Here is a 12,965-nt window from a genome sequence, read left to right on the forward strand (position 1 = left end):
TTTTTTCTTGCTGAGTCACAATGATTGAATGGAGGCACGTTTTAACAATCTTCTTTGCAAGTGATTAGTTATCTGTTATCACTCCACGGTGCGCAAGCTGAAAACAAATGTGAATTTTGATGCTGGTAAGTCTCGCGCACGCTCCCACAGTTCAGTCAACGCCTCCGACATGGCAGGACTGTTAATCGCGGTCGCAGCACTGCTGCTCGCAGTCTATCTCTATCTGAAGCGCAGCTGTCGCTACTGGCGTCGTGTCGCGAACATTGACGGACCGCAGCCACGTTGGGTTTTGGGAAATATCTCACAGCAGATCACGGGACGGAAGCATTTCGGCGAGATTTTTGCGGAAGTTTACAGGTAAGGCGATTGACTCTGAATCCAGAAAATTGGAACACCTTTTTTCATAGCGATGTAAATAACATTGGAATTTCTCTCGCAATACATATTTTACACGAAATAAAGAATACGAATGCTTAAATGCTTAAAATTAGACTAAGATAGCTGTATTTTTTAATAAGTAAACTCCGGTGTTCCGGACAAAAACAATAATTTCAAATTCGAGGGTAATGTTTTGAACAAAAATTCCCTTTTTTCATCCTTATGTGGTAGGAAAAATACACCGTGAAAAAAACATTAAAATGTTTCACTATCACGTTATCGCGAATCGACTTTTCTGGATTCGAATGAAAATTTGTCCATGCATTTGTCCAAGAAGCATTTTGCATCATTAATTTTTCTGATCGATTTGATGTCTTAGACAAAGTTGTAGGTTATGATTGGAACTTTCAGGAAGATTGCAAGTGAAAGTGGTACAAGTGAAAAAAAATGCCGTTTTATATGAGTTTTTATCAATGAAGGCTGATACGGAACTTGGAAGGAACTCAAACTCCACATAAAAAACGCACAAGAAACGGTCAAGGAAAGGGTCACAAAAAGATTTTTCTTAAGCTGTTACGCAGCTGAAAAGGAACTGAAACGGAAAGTGGCGTTTGTCGTTTCTTCGCATTCTCTAGCAGAACAATTAAAAAATAATAAATAAATAGAAATTCAGAAATTTAGACATTTTTTAATTGCAATTGCAAAAAATAGAAATTGAAGAAAATAACAAAATTCAAAACTTGAAAAATTCTACAAAAAATTTAATTTAAAAATTGAATAAATCGAAATTACAAAAAATTAAAACACTAAATTATAAAAAACCAAAAATGCAAAAAAAAATCCAAGGTTTAAAACTTCTATTTTTTTATCATGAATACAGAAATTTAAAAATCAAACAAAATTTTAATATTGAATAAAATTGTAAATAATTTTTCAATTCAATTCGGTTTTATTGGTGAATTATCAATATACAATAAGTTCTTTTGGAATACATAACCGAGTTTTGGAGTTCCTTTCAGCTGTGTGTTACATCATAATCCATTTAGGAACAATTGTTGCTTGTAGTTAAGGGGTTACCGAAAGTAAGAAAAAGATAAGAAAAAAACTTACTAAAATTGCAAGGGAAAGGGGATAGAAATAGAGAAAGCTTAAAACTAGATAATTGTAAATAATAACTTCATTAAATTAATAAAACAAAAAAAATAAAAAAAATATATTTAAAAATTTTAAATTTGTTTTTAACTTATTTATGTCTTCAAAAATGTTTGATTTTCTTGCGGCAATTGCAGACTGGTGGCAAGCTTGTCAAAAAGTGTACCTCACTTTTGACAATCCATAAAGGGTGAACGTTCCGTAAACTGGTTGCGCAAAATAGGGTATACATGTCATTTCTGAGTAAATTTGAAAATAATTTTATTTAATGTAAATGTTTTCAATTTTTTTAAATTGATTGTCGAGTTAAATTTTTGCAATATATTTATATTGAGTTTATGGAATTCAATGTGACATTAAAAACTTATGTAGCGCATAGTTTAGCAACCACGGTAACTCATTTCGTTTTGCGCAATTTCAACGTAATTAAAAGAATTTATGTGACTGCATTGTTGACAGTGTTGTGTATCGTACAAAACATGTTAACGTAATACCGACAAATTGACTTTTTACAAATATTTTTTCCTTTATAAGTTATTTTCGTAAAGCATTATATTTTTTCACTCAAAAAACGGTTGTAAGACATTTTTTAACTTATTCATTAATTTTTTACAAAACATATTCAAAATAATTCATAAAACATTTAATTTTTAAATCATTTTACACAAAAAAAAACTTTGTTTCATATGTACATTGGCTGGCACTTTTACCCTATATTTAGCGTCGGAAGGGTAAAGCGACCAAAAAATGGGGGCCACGGTCCAGCCACTGTTTTACGATTACGATTACGATTTGACAATCTTGCCATCAGGCTGGGCAATTGAGAATTCAGCAATTAAAAAATACAAAACTGAATAAATAAATAATTACAAAATTTAATATTTTTAAAATTTAATAATTTTAATATTTAAGAATTTTAGAATTAAAGAATTTAAGGATTTTGAATCAAGGAATTTTAGCATTTTTTTTATTAAGAAATTTAAGAATTCAAGAATTAAGAAAGTCAAGAATACGAGAATTTTTGGTTTTCGGATTTTTTAATTCTTAAATATTTTTTTCAGTTCCCCAATTTTTCAATACGCATTTTTTTTCAACATTTTGAATTTTTGAATATTTTAATCTTTTTTCTCCCAATAAACTCAAGCGCGCGGTGCGTCCAACGCGCTCAAACCGAACTGTCAACTTTTTTGGGAGGGTTCACGAAAAGTATACGCAACATTACTTGACCGTTTTCCTTCTGATCTCCGTATTTACCTTAAAGGTGCACTTTTTCAAAATTTCTCAAAAGTTCTTTTCGATTGCAAATGCAATTTTACATATAAATATAGTTTTTTGTTTTTTTTTTGTGGAAATTTCGGCACATTTCAAAATTGCTATTTAAAAAAACATCCGTCATGCACTATACCTCAAAAGTTGGCTTTTTCAAGGGGGTAATTTTTTTAAAAGATAGTAAAAATCGACTTGTAACAGAGGGCATTTTTTTAAGTGTAACATATTTTTCAGATTTTTACTGATCACAACCAACAACTTTGCTGAAGACACCAAATCGATTAAAACAGTCGTTCTCAAGTTAGATATTATTGAATATTTACCTTGCACTTTTGTATGGACAGCTCTCAAAATTGTATGGAGACTTTTATGGAAAACTGATGATACCCAATTCCTTTTTGGACAAAAGTAAGGCATGAAAAATGTTTCATCTAAATTAAAAAAAATACAATGAAAAGTAGATTTGATAAAGCATGATTATAAAATTACGCAATCCATACATTCTAAAGTTGTAAAATTGAGGAATATTTTTCTTTCCTTCTTACCAGATAAAGATATAGGGTTAAATTTAAGCTTGGACATCACTAAATACTATCTTTGGAAATACATTATTTCACCAAAAAAATGTCGTCGCAAAAATCTCTAAACATCACTTAACATTTATTTTCGACGTCCTATCGATTGAAACTGCAAGGGCTCGTCTATCTTCAGCTCTTAATTTTTTTCCCGTTGAGGCCAAGTGATGTCCGTGTCTTGTAAAAAATAGCAAAAATTGGTGTCGCCTAATTCTCAGCATTTAAAAAATAATATAAAAAAATAAATAGGTTACATGAAAAATCGTATTACAAAAGACAATAGTCGACTATTTAGATCTGTGATCTAAATAAAACGATTGTAATACTTCGATCGCCGATCTACTGAAAACGATCGAAATATCACGATCGCTGACAAAAATCAGGGTCACTTCACAAGGCCTGATCGCATGTCCCTTTCAGATCGTACCCCCAGGCGTCATGGGTCGGCGTGTACGAGCTGTTCAACAAACCGGCCGTCCTGGTTCGCGATCTCGAACTGGTCAAGGAGATCTTGGTCAGCAGCTTCCAGCACTTTAACAAAAACAGCTTCGAAGTAGACGCCAGCATCGACCCGCTAGCCTCAATGAACCCCTTCGTCAACGTGGGCGACCAGTGGAAGGAGAAACGATCGCAGATCGTCCCGGTGCTAACGGCAACCCGCGTGCGCACCACCTTCCCGATCATCAAGAACGTCGCGGAGAATTTCTTGAACTACGTCGATCGCGTCCGAGGCGGGAGTCCCGATTTCGAGGTGAAGGAGGTTTGCGGCCGGTACACCATCGATTCGGTGGCGAGTTGTGCGTTCGGAATCGACGCCGAGTCGTTTAGCAACCCGGACGCGGAGTTTGCCCGGATGGGCTTTGAGCTGTTCAACGCGGACTCGGCGATCGCGTGGCTGCGTGCAATGTTGGCACTTTTTGCACCGAGGCTGGCATCGCTGCTGAAGTTGGCGTGAGTTATCGCGCGGTCGTTGCTTTGTGCGATAAGATTGCTTATTGTTTGCATTTTAGGTTCATCCCCAAGCATATTGACTGTTGGTTCCGCAGCTTGATCGAGAATGTCACGAATCTGCGGAAGGATGGGAAGGTGCAGCGGCGAGATCTTTTCCAGGCGATTCACGACACTCTGTCGCAGAACGGAACCGTACCAGTCAAGAGCAACGAGTTGATTGGTCACTCGGTCACGTTTCTGACGGAGGGATTTGAGACGTCTGGGACGTTGATGAGCTACGTGCTGTTTGAGGTTTGTGGATCTTTTCTTTATTTTTATAAATTACTGATTTATTCTCTCTTACAGTTGGCAACCAACCGAGAGGTTCAAGATCGCGTCCTTGAAGAGCTGGACTCCGCCCTGGAAGATGGCCAACTGACGGACGAAGCCGTCCAAAAGTTAGTCTACCTGGAGCGCGCCATGTACGAAACGCTGCGGCTTCACGCCGCGACGCTGACCCTGACCAAGGTTTGCACCAAAGAGTACGAACTGCCGGCGCAGTATCCGACCGACAGGAAGCGAGTTCGCATCCAGCCGGGCACGGCGGTCATCATTCCGGTGTACGGAATTCATTACGATCCGGAGATTTTCCCCGATCCGCACCGCTTCGAGCCGGATCGATTCTTGGAGGAGAACAAAAAGACACGCCACCGGTATGCGTTTTTGGGCTTTGGCGAAGGGCCGCGAATCTGCCTGGGGATGAAGTTTGGGATGCTGCAGAGTAAGATCGGAATTGCGACGCTGTTGAGCAAGTATCGTGTTGAGTTGTCTCCCAAGCAGCAGTTGCCCCTGGAAGTGTCCAAAAGCACCTGGCTGCTTGCTCCCAAGGGTGGCATTTGGGTGAGGTTCGTCGAGCGGAAGAAGTGATACGAATGAGGGAGATTTCTTTCCAGAAACACAATCTACACAAAACTTAAGCTTCAACAAAGGTTCTGGAATCAAGCCAAAAATATATAGTTTATCCACAATCGACGTGTCGTTCAACTCAACTAAAACAACATAATCTTACCCTCAAAGCACTAATAACTCAACTCTCGTCCCGCGACCGTAATCTTGGAATGCACGATATCGTTCCGCCTGGCGAGCACCTCCACAACACCCGTCTTGTTTAGTACGGTCAGGCCAAGCTCCTTAAGCGTGCTGGCGACCGTTTCCTCCGACGGGTTTGACTCGAGCGTTTCATGCAGCAACATGGCCGATCCCAGAGGCAGTGTTAGCAGCGTGCACGCGTCGTTAATTCTGTTGGGATAATTTGTAGATGTTAATATTTTAAAACCTGTTGAATTCTACACCTTACCTCTTGAACAGCAGACTAGGCTTCCGCGCATACTGACCAAACAACGCAAACAAATTACGCGTCATATCAAACTGAAACTGCAGCGCACCTCCCGTAGAAAACTTCGTGTTCATCACCATCCCGTCGATGATCCACTCATCAAACTGCAGCGCAATCATCCGAATCACCACGGAGAAAACGTTCGCCGACAGTTCCGCCTCCAGGTTGTGCAGATTGTTCACCAACAGCTGGAACATCTCACTGGCCGACGCCGACAGCATGAACGTTTCCTTCGTGTCCAGCTGGTTCATGGTGGGCCACGCGTCGTGCCGATACAGCCGCGACTTGCCCTTGACCTCCTCAACCACCCGCCCCGACAGCTCCTTCACCAGCGTTCGCTGCCAGTGGTCCAGCTCTTCGATCGTTTTGTCAAACACCGAACTGATCTCGTCCGCGTTCGGGCCGTACAGGGCCGCGTGCAGGTGCAGATAGTGGACGTTTTCGCCCCACTCGCGCAGCACCGATGTGATGTAGTTGATGGCGTTCAGGATCTTGGTGGAGCCGACGCTGTCCGTGCCGGGACTGTTGTGCAGCTGGACGAGCCTCCGTCGGAAGTTGTCGATCAGCTCCAGCTGCAGGTCCAGGAATTGCAGCTGCTGGCCGGGTTGAGGTAGGGCGCAGTATCGCTCCTTGATGGCGTCCAGGAGTCTGCGAGACGAGCGTCAGTTATTAAAAGTTAGGTGGTGAACGTTAAACTTTGTCGTAATTTCTCGACTTAGGATCGAACGATCGAACATTTTTGATCTTCTAGAAATTATTATTTATTCATCAAAAAAAAGGTAAAAGTCACGTTAATAGAATAAACAACACCAAAAAATTAATAGTAAAATCAATAACAAAACTACGTTCGCAAAACTATCAAAATTGACAAAATATTTAAACTTCACAAATATAAAAATTCAAAATTCAAATATTGAATCATTCATATAAATAAAATATAACTAAATAAATATAATATTAAAAATCTAAATTCCAGTGATCAAAAATGAAAAAAAAAAAAACAAAAACAGTAATGCAGTTCTTGTTTGGTAAACGGGCAGAAAAAAAAAATTACAAGGGGACCACCGATGCATAATATTTTCCTGATGAAACAAAAAAACAAAAGTCACTCAAATTTGTTTACCACGTTTACTTCTTTTTTTCTAATTGTGGCTTGAAATTTGTTAAATGCTTGAAAGAAATTTTTTTTAGTTATTGAACTTGATTTTTACATCTACCAACCCCTCGGTCATTTCGGTTTGTTTTGGTTTGATGACGTTTGTCTGCTTTTAAACTGGGCAGCCCAGTTAAACAACGCCTAGTTACCGAACAACTACTGTATAAAAAACTTAAAAAAAATATAAATTTAAACTAAATTTACGCAAAAAGTCAAAATTTAGAAGTCTAGAAAACAAAACAAAATTAAAGGAAATCATTATTAGGCTAATTCCTTACTGAATTTCATCATGTTGATGCGATAATTATATAACCCAAGGTTAACTAGGAGTTGATAACAGGAGTAGGTATAATCAATTCCACACGAACCAGCTTCTCAACACCATAACAGCCATTCATTGCCGGCCGCTCCCATCGCTTTTATTAAGGGGAAAAGGGAAATTCTCCACTGTATCCCAAAGTCTCGCTTGAAGTTTAATGCCAAGAGGATACATATTTACATATTTTTGTGGGGTTAAATGGTCTGAGAAGCCACAATAAGCGAGTGGTAACGACCTTTGGTATTTTTGTTTTAATTTTCATGAATTCTATAAGGAGTCTATAGGCAATTTTTAGCAAAGTAATGTTATATTTTATCAACTAAGTATTCAACTTGTATTCTAGTCCGATTCTTGGATTCTAAACCTATTATTAAAAGTCCTTCGAAATCTTACAATCCAATCCATCAACGGCCATGTTGGTAGCATTTTTATATCATTGGGAGCAGATGGGAAACGAACAAACGTTTTTGCCAAAATGCTAAGAGGATGCTCATTAAAAAATTCAAAGTCAGAAAATTGATGAAAAAATAATAATTTAAATCATTTCAAGTTTAAAAAGTTCACAACATTACAAATTCTAACATTTTAGGTCTAAAAATTTGAACACAAAAAAAAAACTGTCCTCACCAAAATTTTACTTCAGTAATCGGATAATCTTTTCACCAAAATTTTTAATTTTTATTTTCATCAAAATTTTGGTTTCTGACCTATAGCTACACAGTAATAAAATGTGTAATTTTGGAAGGTTGAATAGTACCTTTGTTATCATGTAATTTTACCTAATTTTTTTAAGGAGAAAAAAAAATTAAACTACTCAAATATGCTTAAAACAAAAACAAAAACACAAATTCATAAATTTAAAATTTGAAAAAAAAATCTGCAAAACCTCAACCAAAAAAAAACTTATATTGGTACATTCAAAATTGCTTGAATTTTTTTAAACTTCAATGTCGCAATTTTTGCCGCCATTTCAAATTACAAAAAAAAAAATTGGAGTCATATTTAAGGTTAGAAACCCAATTTTTTACAAAGATACAAATTTCTTGACTGGATTTTTTACGAAACTTCGAGTAATAGTCGATTAATGAACTAATTTTATCATTCTTTAGTTTTAAAACCTGACTTTTTTTTTTCAAATTTTTAGATTTAATTTTTATTTTATTTCATATTTGTGGCCAAGCTTCCCAGCACCGTGCGGTACACGCGGTTCACTCGCACCTCGGGTTTGCTTTGCGCCTGCTTTGTTCGGTTTACACCCGTACCCGACTCACACGAACCGAGGGTATTTTGGTTCATCGTACCAGCGCACCACGACACTCTCGGTTCGCCGCGTCGGTTTTGTGTCTGGCACTCACCCATGGCATGAACCCGGTATATGAGCCAAGGTGCTTCACTCGTTACGAGCCGAGGTACGTGCCGTGGTACGCGCTGGCGGTACAAAACGGGTTCAATACCACGACACGTACCACGGCACGCTGTGTTCATGCCATGGGTGAGTGGCAGACACAAAACCGATGGGGCGAGCCGAGAGTGTCGTGGTGCGCTGGTACGATGTACCAAGATACCAATACACAAATGGGTTCAGGCACGTACCGAAGCTAGAAAACCAAACCCGCGGTGTGCGTTGGCACTGGCGCATGGGAAGCTTGGTGGCATTATTGTGTTGATGCTCTTATTTTAGTTTTTTAAACTTTCGAATTTTAGAATTGTAGATACAAATGTATTTTGAATAATTCGATTTTTGAAGTTTTGGTTTTTTTAATGTCAAAAATCAAAATCAAATTATTCGCTCTACAGCATTGCCTTGGCGTTTTCGATTGCGAGATTCCTACTCGAAACTAGGGGAAATCTACCCTTTCCAATCAAACACCTATCTTCGTCATATGGAGAGTTTGATGCTCGATTAAAGCTCCAAAAATACTATTTGGGCTATAAACTTACCAGCAACAGCACCGCCTCGAGTAAGCACGCAAATGTATGCCACTTACTGGCCAAAAAGATCACATTTAATGCACTTTTGATCATAATTTGTATTTTGCGAGACCACTTCTCATCATTTTGTTGGCACACACAGTGACACACACGAGAATCCCTCAAACGCTTAATGAATATCGCCAAAATTAACTTTTCACTTTCGCTTACTTTTTCACGGCGCTTAAGATATGAAATTGCTTCCAACTACCGGCAACATGTTCTTTTGATCATTAGTAACGCACTCACTTGAAGAATAATCCCGAATAATGTAATAAACTAGCAAGCGCCATCAAAAAAACAAACGCGCCAAGTCGTTTGACGTTTCAATTTTCACTTTGCATTCCACTCGAAGGCTGAAGAAAACCGAGCGAGAGACGAAGGCAAAAAAGAACAAAGGCTGGCCGTCAACACCACCAGCAGCACAGCCAGCGATGCCAGGAAACTTTCCCTATAAATGCCACTTTTCGTGAGTGTTCGTTTGAACTGTCAGCGCAAATGGCAACACTCGACAGAGTGTTGGAAGAAAAAAGAACTAAGCCGATATTAGAAAAATGGGCGTGGCCCAATGCATTCGCCTCGATTAGAATACCCTTGGGAATTTTTTTTTGTTAAATGCTTGGTAAAGAAATAGAATAACATTTAGAGAAAGTGAAAATAAACAGAAATGTTCACAAAAACTTGCTCTACTCGTTGGTGTACTTGGTTTTAGTAAAATTCAAGGGAGACTCTAGATTATCCAGCATCATTCAAACACGACCGCTTATTAGGATTAAAATGGGTAGATTTCCCCTAGGTGTTCGAAGGCTTGATTGTTGAGGCAATGGAGCATTTTCATTTGAGCAGTTTTTGCTTTTTTCTACAATGCATTCTTTATGGGAGAACTGTCATTTCTACCACTCGAATCCGGTGCTCCATTGCAAACCTCTTTTTACACCTAAGCTTCCATCTACCCCGGGATTCGAACCGACGACCTTTGGATTGTTAGTCCAACTGCCTACCAGCGACTCCACCGAGGCAGGACTCAGGGAGACGACTCCTACACCTGGACTGAGCTAACGACCTAACCTTTTAGGTTAGTCCGGGGCCAACATTTACTTCCCTTCCGACGGAAGGCGTGATCAGGCAAATCTCGTCTCGAAAAATGCCACCGGGACCGTCTGGGATCGAACCCAGGCCGACTGGGTGAGAGGCAACCACGCTTACTCCTACACCACGGTCCCGGCGTAAGAATTTTAAAATTTGAGGATAAGAATTATTTTTTTTATTTTGAACTTTTGATATTGTTTATTTAAAAAAAAATGAATTGCTGTTTTTTTAATTTGATTTTTTGAGCTTTTAATGTTTGAATTTGTGATTTTTAGATTTCAAGATCATTTTTTGCATATTTGTACAGAATTAATTCTAATGGAACTTCAATCGAATTATAGCGAATCAGAATTCGTTAATGGAGCACTTCCATTCGAGCAGTTTTTCCTTTTTTCTACAATGTATTTCATATGAAGCGAACTGTCAAAAACTGCTCGTCTGCGGGTGCTCCATTGGAACTACAGCTATCAAAAGCACGTATTCGAAAATCAATTAACAACGGGGTCGAAACGTAAACATTAGTTTGACAACTAAATTTTTGACGTTTGAGCACTTTTTAATTCGAATACGTTCGAAGTAGCGAGCATTCGAATTAGCCGACATTCGAAGTAGTGATATTCGAACTAACAAATCCGATCTGTATTCTTTAATTTGAGATTGTTTTATTTCTCAATTTTAAAATTAATATTTGATTTTTAATTATATATTTTTTTAATTTCTGAAATCCATTAGAAATAATTAAAAAAAAAGAATTTTTAACCCTCAACTAAAAAAAATCTGAAAATTATTAAAAAAATTAAAAAAAAGTTGATGAAAAGTTAGGAAAAACAACAAAATGATTAGTTTTTTAAGAATAGACCAAAAAAATATCATAAAACACATTATTGAAACTAAAAATTAATTAACAATATTTTTTGTACGACTAAGGCTGCTCAAATGTTTTCCAAAAAAATGGCAGGGTTAAATCACCATAATTTTTTTTTTAAATGTGAAAATGTGAATTTAAAATGCAATAGCCAAAAACCTTTTTTAAAAAAGCTTACATTTAAAAAAATAATCCTTTTCTATTTCTATAATTATTGTATTTTCAAATTATTGAATTTTAAGAAAGCGTTGCCTTTTTTATTAAAAAAAAGGTTAGCAAAAGATCGTAGGTCGAGAGAAGATACCAGCGTAATTTTTCGATTAAGTCACCCTACCTTATAAACTGGTCCGCACACCGCGGAATCTTCATGTCGTCCAAATTGGCCGGATCCAGAAAGCGCCACGGCTCGCGCCCGCTCTTGAGCATCGCGTCCATCTTGTCCGAGGTGAACTTCTCCTCGATGGCCATCCACTTGACGAGATACTTGGGCTGAATGAGCACCGAAACGACGCTCGGCAGACTCGCCGGATATCCGAGTGATAGTTTCAGCTCCTGCTCGAAGGCGAGCACTTCATCGATTAAATGTGCCAGCAGGGCTTCCTCCTGGCAGATGGCATCGATGTCCTCCACTAGCTTTTCGATGGCCAGCTGGACGAGACCGCGAACGAATTCGAGCTGAAAATTTGCATTCGTTTGAAAGTTGAAGGATTGAAGACGTTAAAGTTTCCTTACCCTAATATTGTGACTGGTAATTCCGGCCTTCAACGCGGCCGCCTGGAAGTTCTGCCCCACAAACACGTGGTTCTCTTTGGCCCACGACAGGATCTGTGTAAAGTACCACTCGGGTTTGTCCAGCCGGTTGGTTTGCTTGCTGCCGGAGAAGTGAAACTGGAACCGTAACCGGAACGGCTTCAGCAGCAGCTCGTTCGGGGCCGTTATCGGGGGACAGATGATCGAGGGGGTGAGTTTCACGCTGAGCAGACTCTGGTCACCGGGGACTTTAACCAGGAAGAGGTACTCCGCCAGGATTGCTAGTTTGTGCAGGTTTTCCTTCGACGGGTTGAACACCTCCAGCGATTGGTTCAGATTGGGCCACTTTATGTTGCGTAGGATCGTTTCGAACTCTTTGGCGTACTTTTCCTTTAGGATATCGTGCCAATAGAAGGCAACATTGCGGGCGTAGATCTTGAGGTGAGGAGCATCAACTCCGTTTAACCGATCTAGGATGCAGTTTGATAAACTTCCGCTCAACGCCACGTACAAGCTGATTGTTTTGTTGTCGTCTTTGCCGTGTACTGAAACGGTCAATTCCTGTCCAATGTTCTGGATGTCCTGCATAATCATAAAGTACTCTTTTTGGTTCTCCAATTTCCCGATTTTCGCCAGGTGCCCCTCAATCCTGTCCATCACGTCCCGATGTTTATCGATTTTCTCCTGCAGCTTCTCCTGGAATGCTTCCAGGTTGTCGGCGGCCTCCTCGAGCTCGGTGTACCGCCACGAGCACGACTGGACGGCATTCTTCAGCTCGGGGGCACAGTTTTCGTCACTCAGGGTCAGCCTCGCCGCCAACTGGTCCAGGTCGGTCTGGAACTTTTTCACCAAGTCATCACTTTTTGCTAGGGCGTCAAAATTAGACCCCAGCTCCCGGTTCAAGCGGGCCAAAACCCGTTCCTCGACGGTCATCGTTGCCGCGGTGGCTTTAAGTAGATAAGTTTACAATAAAAATGATGAAAAAATAGAAAATTTAGAAACTTTTATAAAATTCAGGCCAATTTTCTTTTGGTAAACACATCATCAGACGGACTGACAGTTCTGTTGCGAGTTGTGCACACTCGAATCGGCTCGCGAAAAGCTGGTCAAAATCC

At 39.2% G+C, this 12,965-nt stretch overlaps 2 protein-coding genes across 2 annotated transcripts; one reads left to right on the top strand and one right to left on the bottom strand.

Annotated features, from left to right (window-relative positions):
- The first annotated feature begins 93 nt into the window (after positions 1 to 93).
- On the top strand, positions 94 to 5,332 carry LOC120427151 (probable cytochrome P450 308a1). Its single transcript, XM_039592010.2, has 4 exons — positions 94 to 357; positions 3,795 to 4,325; positions 4,385 to 4,616; positions 4,671 to 5,332. The coding sequence occupies exons 1-4, from the start codon at positions 170 to 172 to the stop codon at positions 5,229 to 5,231; spliced, it is 1,512 nt and encodes a 503-aa protein (XP_039447944.1). The 5' UTR covers positions 94 to 169; the 3' UTR covers positions 5,232 to 5,332.
- Positions 5,278 to 12,922, bottom strand: LOC120427142 (RINT1-like protein). Its single transcript, XM_039592001.2, has 4 exons — positions 11,833 to 12,922; positions 11,435 to 11,775; positions 5,662 to 6,348; positions 5,278 to 5,603 (listed from the first exon to the last, which is right to left on the bottom strand). Exons 1-4 carry the CDS (start codon positions 12,781 to 12,783, stop codon positions 5,384 to 5,386), a joined length of 2,199 nt encoding a protein of 732 aa, XP_039447935.1. The 5' UTR covers positions 12,784 to 12,922; the 3' UTR covers positions 5,278 to 5,383.
- Positions 12,923 to 12,965: the final 43 nt, after the last annotated feature.

Source organism: Culex pipiens, chromosome 3, assembly GCF_016801865.2.
Source record: "Culex pipiens pallens isolate TS chromosome 3, TS_CPP_V2, whole genome shotgun sequence".
Lineage (NCBI taxonomy): Eukaryota > Metazoa > Arthropoda > Insecta > Diptera > Culicidae > Culex > Culex pipiens.

What these genes read in the sequence shown, in the direction of transcription:
- LOC120427151 (XM_039592010.2), top strand. Translation starts at nt 170, where the DNA reads ATGGCAGGACTGTTAATCGCGGTCGCAGCACTGCTGCTCGCAGTCTAT. An exon ending in ATTTTTGCGGAAGTTTACAG is followed by an intron (nt 358 to 3,794) that starts GTAAGGCGATTG and finishes TGTCCCTTTCAG; the next exon opens with ATCGTACCCCCAGGCGTCAT. An exon ending in TGAGCTACGTGCTGTTTGAG is followed by an intron (nt 4,617 to 4,670) that starts GTTTGTGGATCT and finishes TCTCTCTTACAG; the next exon opens with TTGGCAACCAACCGAGAGGT.
- LOC120427142 (XM_039592001.2), bottom strand. Translation starts at nt 12,783, where the DNA reads ATGACCGTCGAGGAACGGGTTTTGGCCCGCTTGAACCGGGAGCTGGGG. An exon ending in TGTGCGGACCAGTTTATAAG is followed by an intron (nt 6,349 to 11,434) that starts GTAGGGTGACTT and finishes CTCGTCTCGCAG; the next exon opens with ACTCCTGGACGCCATCAAGG. An exon ending in CCTAGTCTGCTGTTCAAGAG is followed by an intron (nt 5,604 to 5,661) that starts GTAAGGTGTAGA and finishes TTATCCCAACAG; the next exon opens with AATTAACGACGCGTGCACGC.